This window comes from Cygnus atratus, chromosome 27 (assembly GCF_013377495.2).
Source record: "Cygnus atratus isolate AKBS03 ecotype Queensland, Australia chromosome 27, CAtr_DNAZoo_HiC_assembly, whole genome shotgun sequence".
In the NCBI taxonomy this organism is placed as follows: Eukaryota; Metazoa; Chordata; class Aves; order Anseriformes; family Anatidae; genus Cygnus; species Cygnus atratus.
Genome location: NC_066388.1, coordinates 3,124,436 through 3,135,550, shown reverse-complemented (window position 1 = coordinate 3,135,550; position 11,115 = coordinate 3,124,436). Strand labels below are relative to the sequence as shown.

At 40.2% G+C, this 11,115-nt stretch overlaps 1 protein-coding gene across 3 annotated transcripts in view; it reads right to left on the bottom strand.

Moving 5' to 3' along the window:
- Positions 1-5,328: 5,328 nt before the first annotated feature.
- The window catches only part of PPP2R2A (protein phosphatase 2 regulatory subunit Balpha), a 38,471-nt gene continuing 32,684 nt past the window's right edge, over positions 5,329-11,115 (bottom strand). For all 3 annotated transcript variants that reach the window (XM_035562807.2, XM_050715780.1, XM_035562808.2), the window contains 7 exons: positions 10,354-10,519; positions 9,645-9,757; positions 9,116-9,293; positions 8,107-8,271; positions 7,292-7,461; positions 6,533-6,624; positions 5,329-6,153 (listed from right to left, as the gene is read on the bottom strand). In XM_035562807.2, the coding sequence (XP_035418700.1) occupies positions 5,874-6,153; positions 6,533-6,624; positions 7,292-7,461; positions 8,107-8,271; positions 9,116-9,293; positions 9,645-9,757; positions 10,354-10,519 (1,164 nt within the window). In that variant the 3' untranslated portion in view covers positions 5,329-5,873. The remainder of the gene's footprint in view (positions 6,154-6,532; positions 6,625-7,291; positions 7,462-8,106; positions 8,272-9,115; positions 9,294-9,644; positions 9,758-10,353; positions 10,520-11,115) is intronic.

The following is an 11,115-nucleotide window of genomic DNA, read 5'->3' as shown; positions in this document are numbered from 1 at the left end:
TTCAAGGCAGAGTGAGTTTTCATAGATATTCTGCATTGAAGGTAGCAGAACCTTCCCTAGGATTCTTCAGTTTCTAATCTCCTTTTTCATTGTCATCCTCTTGCATAAAGATCCAGTGAGACTAACCTCAGCACGGAAGATGATTTAATTTGCCTTTTCTTCTCAAGAAATTAGTTTTACTAACTTCATTCCATTGGACATCGTTTACACTTCAGGGTATGTTTTGAGGCCTAGAATCTTGGTGGAGCTCAATAACAGCCCCATCTCACACTAATACACGCCAGCATTTCTCTTCCCGACATCACCAAACCCATCCCACCAGCAGCCATGAGAATATAAACTGGGGGGGAGGTGTCATTGTTTTTTTTTTGTTGTTTGTTTTTTAACTTCAGTCACAATAGTTCAGTATCAGTAACGCCATCAGACTGAAATTAAGTCACACAAACCCATTTCTGTTCATTTATTTTTATCTCCCTATTACACATGCAAAAACAAATCACTCATCAGAACTTTTTCAAGCTAGAAACCACACATTTGCAATTGTCACAGTTATCCCAGACTAGATTATTAGATTTTTTTTTCTATCTTCTGTTCATCAGAAGACGAACTATGCTAACAAGCATCCAAACATTGACATGTGGAGATTTGAAATCCACCTCAGGTAACGCTGACCCTTCTCACAAAACTGACTGTGTACACTTCTTGACTGTAGCAAACATCTAATCTCGTGGAAAATCTGGACGCCCCTTGGATATCACTGGAACAGAATTAGCTCTATGTAGTGAGAAGGTGATGACAATTCAGATAATTTAAGAAAACCTCTTTACAGGTAGAAGGCCACAGATGCATTCTAGATTGAGACGGAACCCTGGGCTACTGACAGTTCTGAATAGGAAACCTGCCGAGGGAGCCCCATCCTGCTTTGCAATCCTACCAATCACGGGCTAGCATCACGCGTACTTGTCGTCTCCATCACTCGGGAAGCATTTGCCGTAATACCTGTGGCATGAATATTTATCAGCAAAGTGGGACTATTAAAGTTTCTGAGTCAGAAATAAATTAATCAAGATTATAGCGTGAGTCAATGCGGAGCCAGAAATAGCATTCAGAAGTCCTGACTTTCAGCCCTGTTCTCTAACCACTACGCAGGTTCCTTAAGGCAGTTGAATGATGTAATTAATGTTTGTAAAGTAATCTGAATCCTTGGATGGAAAATGCTATGACAATAGCTACGTTGGAGGGACAGAAAGCCACATGATAATGGAAGAGAAACAATGGCTGTAAATTCCTGTGAAAGGCCTCTTGTACCAAAGAGCAATAAAAAGTTTTTTCTTACAGAAAGTCTTTAAGTCAATTCAAGTCAAACGTGTAACAAGCCACCTGATTTATCTCCACGAGCTGAGCTAAGCTAATTGCACAATTTTACGCTTGTGGGTCCACAATGTTCTTCTACCTGTTGGAAGCAATTTAAGGAAAGAATGATCTAAAATCATAAACAGCAACTGTTTTTATTTTCTTCATTTAGTATTTCTGTGCCCAAAACCTGAAAAAATGTTGACCTGTTGGTAAAGTGAATGCTACCCCTCAGTATGAATATCCTGGGTATAGGAAACCTAAATTCTTCTTTACTTTTGATTTTTGATCCTAGGGCTCAGAGTTAAGCAGCAAGTTTGTAACGGCAAGGATAGTACCCAGCTGCCAGACGTCACACCAGCGGACAGCAGGCAAACACAACGGGAGGCTTTGTCCTGTGGGACAACCTAGGCAGCTTTCTTTACGCTGGAGGTAGCAGTAAGTACTGGAAATACTTTCTCGATATTTTGTATTTAGCAATGACTGATCAAACATACAGACCTTGGAGATGACCTCCAAAAAAGATTGCTACAGATAGTCACATCATCTAACCTTGCTCCCTTGCACTTTTGAAGCATCCACCTCTCTCTGGTAACGTTTTGCCTCCTAGCGGAGGGCACCAATACAGAAAAACCTGCATTTAAAAAAAAATAAATGTTTTTTCTTGTGATGGAGAAATAGCTGAATTGTTTGCAAAAGGTCAAGATTGTTAGAATTCAGAGGCAGGTTGTGTAGAAAATTCATGCTGTTTCCTGGTTCCGAGCCTTACCCCACGAGAAATGCTTGCTGTTTCTGTTCCAACCGCTGCTATGACCTTCTTCTACCACTCCTTTCTCTACAAGCCCAAACCTTTCTGTACCAGGTTAAACAAGCACTTGCAATGAGCAAACAATACAAATTATTCAACACACCGATAGTCATTACACACCAACCTCATTTCCAGCACACCTCTCCCTACCCCAATCCAACCCACTGGTGCTCCAGCTTACAGCAGCTCATTATGTGGGCAAGGGCAAAAAGGAAACATCCAGTACACAAAGTCAGAGGTGCATGGCAGCAATGCCAGAGATGAAATGAAGAGATGAAATCCAGTGCACAGGAAATAATTCTTCCTAGCTATGTCACACCTCAGACCACTCACTTCCAGAGCAGCCAACAAAAAGAATATTATTGGTGTTCCAACAGCCCCTCTCTGAGAGGGAAGTACCAGTGTCTGCTCATCAGCACTAACCCTTTGCTTTTCCAAGTCAGGCTGAGAATAACAGAATAAATACACGTATCACAATTAAAAGCACGTTCAACACGTTTTAAAGGCATTAGCCACTTCTCAGCACGGAAACGAAGGGACTTCGGCCACAGCTAACGCACACTGCAGCCCCACACCAGATAGCCAGCTTAGGCTGCACGTTAATTCTTGACAGTATCGCTGTGAAGTAGGGCTGTCATTCTGCAGATGCTCACCGCCTCAGTGGCAGTTGTCTGCATTTAGGTAGCACCACTAGCTTCAGGAGGGATGCTGGGGATGGGAACACGACTCCTCTTCTGCATTTGGCCCAGTATTCAAGGGCTGAGTACTGAAAAACTGCTTACAGTGGGAACTGGGAGAAAGCACTAGAAGGGAGCAGCTGCCTTTCTGTCGCTGCGCACACTGGAGGAGGGCAGTTACCTTAGCACCCACCCACCCTGTCTGGCGAGCGCTCTGGGCTCAGGCCCAGAAATAACATCGGGGAAGCCAGTAAAATGGGGCACTAGTCAGGGTGCAGTAGGGAGGGGATGAGTAATTTTAAAAATGCCTGTAAATAGAGGAAAGGAAAGGGATGGGATGAAAGGGAGGGGATGGAAGATAAAAAGCAACCTGACAAAATGTGTTCTATGCATACTTTTATTAATAAAATATAAGATTTACAGCATATGTCAATGGACAGTGTTTAAAGAATTACCTAGTTGGATAGTATGACACCAAAGTCAGTAGCTGGTTTTGTTGAGGGTAGTACTAAGCCTCAGGTGACATGCCAGGGATCACCACTACTGATGAGAACAAAAATCTTTCCCGAGATAGCTTTAGAAATCCTGAAACCCAACATGCACAGCTGAGGTCCAAGAGGCAGTTGTACTTGAGTGTAGTATTGCTAGAAGGCTGCACTTTGATCTAAGCCACCTCTGCCTGCTCACTTCTGCATCTTCTTTGTATCCTCCCTTCTGTCTGTGCTAAGCAGCTTGTCGTGCGTTCAGTGCATCGTTCAGGATAGAGAGACATGTCAGAGCAGCAGGCTCGCTACCACAAAGCTCAATCTTCCCAAAATAGCAATTAAACCTACGCCCTTTTTGGCAGAAATGGAGATGAATTTTTACCAGCTCTGATGCTGAAGCAGTCTGGTTACCCCTTTGCCCTTGTGATAAGGTAACGGATAAACCTTGGCCCTGACCCTGTAAAACACCTCTAAAACAAGTTGTTTCCTTCACTGTTAGCAAGTATAAGGATTTGAGTAAAATTAGTCACGTGCTGTGTAAGTGGGGGTAGGGCCTGTGGGTTTATTCACCCATTGGATAAACAGCTGCTGTCCCTGGGGGAGGGTTTTTTTTTTTTTTTCTTTTTACACAAGGCTAACAGGTGAAAATGGTAAAATCCTTACAAAGGCTCATGGGCAGGCATGCATGTTACAAAACACATACTGTATTGAAGAGAACCAGATCTAATATTATCATCTTTACAGTTTCAAACCACTGCACAAGGACTAAAAGAAATTAAAGTATGGTTGCAAGAGTAGTCTTGTTAACAATGTCTAACCCAGCCATAATTTTACAGCAGTAACGGTATCTTAGTTGATCAAATCAGAGAGGCATTATAATAGCTATCTATAACTAAGCCACAGAAATAATTTAAATCTAGGGAACTGAAAAGTGAAAGTCCTCCCACTCAAGGTAAGTTCACCACGACTTTAAGCTTCATTCTGAACATTTCCTTGAAGGAAGAGTAAACCTAAAAACACAATTAGCAAAAATATCCGGAGGTAAAAACTCATGAGCCTTATAAAGCATCAGTTCATCTTTGGATAAGCCTTATTTGCTGAAGAGTTTAAATCTCTCAAAAAGCTATGAACATATATTTCATGCAGCTTCTGTACTCCACGTATTTTCTGATCGTTGAACCACTTAACGCTTCTGTAAGTGCAGTAACTTTGCAAAGCCAAAAGCCAGAAACACTTGCATGGTAAAACTACATTTCCACTCAGTTACTGATACAATAAAATACAGGAAAATAGAGCATCTCAGAATGCAGCGTAGTAGTAATCTACGTAATCACTTGGTATCTTGAACTACGTAACATCATACTGCTAGACAAGAATTCAAACAACTTGTTAAAAAGCCACAGGGGACTTTGTACTCTAAACAAGGCATTAAAGGTATTGCATCCCAAAACAAGGCATTAAGAAACCAGATGAAACTGAGCATTAAAAAGTGAGTCCCATAACACAGGTTTTAAACCTGCAACTTTTACTCCCGTTCCAACTTAAGCAACAGCTTTAAGAGCGAGCCTTTAAGGATACTGGAGCAGTACCTGACCTGTTCAGATTACAGAAAATCTGACAGCAGTTCGTGATTGCAAAATGCAAGTGGTCACACACACTAAGGCTGGTATCGTTGTCATTCACAAATGAATGCGGATACTCGTGAAATCCCTCCCTCTCTTCGTTCCCATGAAAAATAATTAATACTGATTAAAATCATTACAAAAAACATCATTTTATTTTCATGCATCTAAGGTAAAACACAGAGTATTTGTATAAAGAGGTAGATTAAAAAAAGAAAACAGATTCTCCATTCTTTGTCACTTTTATTCAGTAGTTTTTTTTCCTTTTCTCTTTTTTGGTGCCAGACATGGCAAGGAGTGATTACAGTCAACTGTTTATTAAAACATTTGTTGCAACACAGACCCCCTTTACCACTGACCCCAAACGGACCCATTTCATGTGCTTTATTTTGTTTTTTTGTTTTTCTCTATACACCACCACCAGGGCTAGGTGGAGGGGGATGAAAGGGAAAGGGGGAGTCCAGGAGGCCAGAAGGAGGAATGCTACAAGCCACAGCAAGAATGAGCTGTATTTAATAAAAAAGGGGGCCACAAATGATACAGTAATGAGGTTACACAATTAAATCCCATAGCATGATTGAAGGCTTTCCCTGTGTTTGACGTCATCACAATGGAAGGCATAAAAAGTGGAGTAAACCGATGTTGATACAGTCCAATCTAGTCCATTAGGCAAGATGGTGCAAGTAGTCATTTAAATTAAAAAGTGCCCTATCCTCACCTAAATGGCTAGCAGACATGGAGAACTCGGTGACAGATTGACAGAGTTTTCTCCATGTAGCTATAAAAGTGTGTTGTCATATGGCACATTTTTAAACACTGGAAAGGGGTGCCATAATGGACCTCATTCGCTTTTGTTTACAGGTACAAATGCTAGATTCAACTATTTCAACTATGCAGGAAGTGGACTCTTCAGTTAGGAATGCCAACCCTAATTCATTTTGTCTTGAAATATATACAAGTTGTTTGTAGTAGCTACAGCAATGATGTTTTCCTTGGGATGCCAGGCTGTGTGTAGAATCTTCTTGTTGAAGTCTAGGCTGTCAACGCTAATTTCATCCTTCTTTCGCTTACCACTCGCGCATACTTTACGTGGCTTCAAAACCGTACGGGGCTTATTGTTTTCCCGTGATGCCTCTAAGGTGATGTCTCGCTTTGTGTTTCTGTCAAACATTCTGAAGAAGTTGTTGTAAGATCCTGTCATGACAATGCTACAGAGAAGGGGAAGGAAGAAAGCAAAAGTTCAGTTGAAAAGAACTCCTGTTAAACTGCAGGGTCCCACCTAAGGTCCTGCCTTATTATACATAAGGGCAGCAAACATCCTTTCCCATACCCTTCTACAATATCAACTGAAGGTAAGGCAGCATCTGAATGTTTAAAACATTTTAAAGATGGGTATCTTTTTCTTTAATTTGCCCTTTTGCTACAACATGGGGAGGTTAAGGCTAACATGTTAGTGGCTATCAAAGTACAAAAGTACTATCCAAGCCAGTTCAGGAATAAAAATGCATTTGAGGCCATGCTTCAGCTGCCTGCTTTGAAAAAAAATGTGCAAATGTCTTCAGTGCATATAGAGAAGATTAAACTTACCTGTCTGATCCATTCCAGCAGCATTCAAATTTGTCAAAAATGCAATCGTTTTCATACAGTGAACAAAGTTTACTTCTGAGGTATTCATGCACCTGGAAAAAAGTTAGATAAACTGAATAATTTTTGAACATGACACACCTGTAAAATAGCCTTCCTAAGTTATGTTCCAAAACCAACTCTGTATCTGACATTGACATAGTGCTTACACCCTACTCACAGGGGCATACACAGCTCCCTCCTTTGACTGTCCAAAGAGCAAAACAAAGCGACCCATGAATTAACGTAGTCTGCTCTACGGAGGTTTCAAAAATGCACATAAATAGTAGCAGGTGACTCTGGGCAGGGAAAAGATGTCTACAACTCTTTAAAATGCTTGAACGCTGCAGCAATTCTCAGTGTCAAGTAGAAGCCTTTTCTGCAAAGAAAAGGTTTTACCTACATTTTTTTCCAGGAAAGAACAGGTCAATATAAAGTCAACTGAAGGCTGTAAAAGAGATGTGCTGTCTCACAGCTGAACATTACCTTTCCCCCATTTCCGCTATCTAAGAGAGACTTTAATACCCAAACAAAGTTTTGGGTTCTGCAATCAGCCTGCAAATAGCAAGATCCTTTAGCACATGTGTGGAACCTGCTCATCTCACAGATGCTTCATCTGGATGTAGAGATTTACAAAGTTTTAACTGCTACATCAAGACTATTAATAAGACTCAGTGTCCTTCAAGCTTTTAACTTCTAGCATATAATTTTTTCATCAAATACCTGGTATGTTTCCACAGGTCTGTTTTCCATATTTAAATCCCAGATCTTCACTGACAGATAATCTCTAGTCATCATGTAACGACCACTATGGCTAAATTTGACATCAGATATGGAAGAGATGATTTCAGAGAAAAATGATCTGTTGCTAGGATCTTCTGGTTCTTCAAACACTGTACAAAAATAAGGCAGGCATTTCAAGAGGTAAGTTTACATCTCTCCCAGTAAAAGACACACCAAAATTAGGTTAATTAGGTTAATTTTTTACAACACACTTGCCATGTTGGGCTAGTCTGCCTAAGTTATGTATTATAAAACTCTCTCATTGAAAGGTGTTTTATGGTTGCCGTCCTCTGAAATCCTCTACTGTCATTGCAAATCAAGGTCAGCTTCTAAATAAGCAAACTGCTTGGTAGTATTTGGACACTTCATTCACACATGTAAGATTTCCAGTTTCAAGCACAGACCAAACATTCTCAGTCAGTATTTGACTTAAGAAAGTCTGCAGAAAGCTATCCTTAGTCCTGCTGTCTAGGCAGACACCCCAGCTTAAGCTGCTAGTAATTTTACTCACTACTTTTATTCTGAAAAAAATATGAATCTAATTTTAGGACTCATTTAGATTTCAGGTTTTGGATCTACTTTATTTATTTATATAGGATTGTTGTAGTATATTTATATATATGCATGCACACAAACACACTTTGCTGCTCAATATTTTAACACAACTTCCTGTTTAACATTTTAATGTATACATGAGAGCACAGTTTCACCTAGCAGCAAGACATCGTACTCCACAGAAGACAAACAGAACTTACATTTCGAATGTCTGTCACAGAGTGCTGATGCTCTCATATCACAGAGACGAATCGTTCCTTTACTGCTGCTGTATACAAATGTATTACAGCTGTTTGGGTGGAACTCTGCAGCTGTTATCACCTCTGTCAGCTCTTCCATGTTGGCAGGCTTAATATCTACAATATCTATACCATTTTGTTAAGGAATTTTCTCCAGTTTTCACAACATATTTTTCAGTTTAAAGGTATTCAACAATTCATCAAAATACATCTGAAATAGCCAAATAGAATTAAAACAAGCCAACAAAAACAAAGGAACACAATGCTTGAGATCTGGAAGCGGGACAAGAATTTGATGCCAAAGGCTACGGGAGCCAGTCACAAACTGGATAAAAAAAATAAGATCAAGTCCCACAACTTGTCTAGAAAGCAAGGCTGTAACATAGCTTGAAGTTTTTCTTAAAACAAAAGCCTGTTTAATATTTTGCTCCACTCCAGCAGTAATTCTCTAGTACAGATGTCACTTAAGTTTTGTCAGCTAGAGTTTTGCTTAAATTCCACTTACACTGCTACCTTATAAAGCAGACATGTGTGACTTCTGCTTAGGATCTTACTGATCAAGCCTCTGCTCCCAGTAACGGGGCTGAATACATACTCCTATGATCCTACTGCCTGCAATGTTCACAGGTACACATATGGAAATGGCTGATATTGTACGATAAAAAGAACAGAGAATGATCCTTGTCTGACTCTTCGTTTTAAACTGCAAGTCAAGAAAATTTTCACAGGACAGCTTATTATACCGCTGCCTTCCAAAATTGCTTGTTTAACTTGAAGCCTTAAGCTTTTTTTCCTCTTTTAGGAGTGCCTGTTTTTCACCACGCACGTAACAAGCTCTGCTCATATTGCTCCAAACCCAGGAAGTGGAGAAACATGCTGTACAGAAACTTTTCATAAAAGGAAAAACAAACACAATAGTTTTGCTGTAACCGAATCATTCCCACCATACAAATCAATGCCAAAAAGATACTAAAACTTCTGTCTGTAATTTCTAGGTGCCACAGATTAATACGCAAGTCATCTGCAGATAAGTATGTTTCATAGTCACTATTAATGGAGATGGAATTGATGTGATACGTGTGAGCATTGGCAAATATTCTTCGTGGACTAGCTTCAACCATGAGGTCCATGGGCCTGAATACTGGCACCTGCAAGACATAAAGCAACAGAAGTTTGAGATGTAAGTGTACTGAGTATATGCAAGTGCCATGCAGAAACATCAGCACTCATGGTCCTTTAATACAATACGCTCATTAAAACCTCTCAAAATCATCTCAGAAGTAAACGTGCCTGCAAAATGGCAGGCACAAAATTAGGGTTTCACTGGACAACGCCTGGGGCATCACAGAAGATGGAGTTTACCACACAATGGGGCAACTACTGAGCCACATGCCAGCCTGCATACCTTCAGAAGAGAACACTCAAATGCATACATGCACCTTCCTAAAATGCACGTGCAGCTGGCCTCATGTGAGACCAGTGATGGCTCATTCACTCACCCGTAGTGTTGTAACTGTAGTAGGATCCCTATACCGTCCATCTTCTTCCTTTAAGTTATAGCCTTCTGGTCTTTTGTCCCTTTCACTGATTTTCCATAACTTTATTGTTTTATCTGCAAAGAAAGAGCCACAGCTGCAAATCAAAGCTCTAGCAAAGGCACCAGTCTTCACCTGATGCACTTTAACATGAACACTCTAATAATACAAGACCACCTACGCATACCAAAAAAGACAAAAATACTGCTTGGAGATCGGGACCTCATTTGGATAGAAATTTTGCTTCATCTCAAAATTACAAAGAAAACAAGACATTATGAAAAGCATTAAAAAGACCTCCTCCACAGTTTGTTCTTTTCTTAAAAAGTTAGAGCAAGTTTCAGTTTGGCTTGTTATGAATGACTAATGCAAGCTCTCTCACAGTTACACATAAAGGCACTGAATGACAGATTAGCTAAGCTCCTCTGCTGTAAAGCACGTAGGAAATCTCTAATACACCACTCCATGTCATGGGGCTGCTGTTCCCAGGTAAGATGGAACGGCAAGACAGGTAAGCAGCATAGTTCTTCTGCAACCATATCCGTAGATATCTGCATTTAAAACAAACTTGCTTCCAGCCTTTTGAAAGCGAGGAGGATTAGATAAAATCCCAACAGCCAGGCTATGTAACAACACGTTACTGTGTAAAATTCACAGTGAAGTCAAAACTTACCATTTGTAGACAATAAAAATTGAGCAGCATTTTTCTGGGGTAACCACCTAATTTTGTTGATCTTCTCTTCAATTTCTAAACTTTTCAAGTAGTCAAACTCTGGTTCATGGCTTTGAAAGGTACTGTAAACATTGTATTCTCCCCTACTGTGAGACTGGGTTTTGTTCTAAAAAGAAAATTAAATGATCAAGATATGGATGCAATGTACAGAACACTTTACGAGGCTGCAGGCAGAAGCCAGAACTAGATATTTACACCGTGAGATACACAGGCACACTGCTAGCTAGCATAAGAGTAGGTTAAGACTTCTACACTCTACATCAGTGAAAAGCTACTTACTGCAGCAGCTCCTGATTATTACAGTTTTCAGAAACTCCCTTCACCACATGAATTACAAGTTCACTTTCCCCTTTCACATTAGTTCATAAATTCAGCAGCTCAGAATTAAAGTTTCACCTCAACACGAATGTTAAGTTTATTTGCTTAAAAGAAGTCAAGCTTTATTTTTCCCACCTGTAAGGACAATATTCCCCAAGAAAGAAGCAGTCACATGTAAACACTCTGTGGTAAGCTCAGCTCGCTGGGCTCATCGCAAGATTCCTACCTGTCACCTCTACACACAGCTCTGCCAGTCTAGTCTGCTTTATAATCTCGCCACTCCCTGCAAACTTCTGAGCTGTTTAATAAGCTTCTGCTTCTTCCTCACTCTGACGGAAAAAAAGCCTTAACATCTGATGAATACATCTTTGACATGAGAAGTCG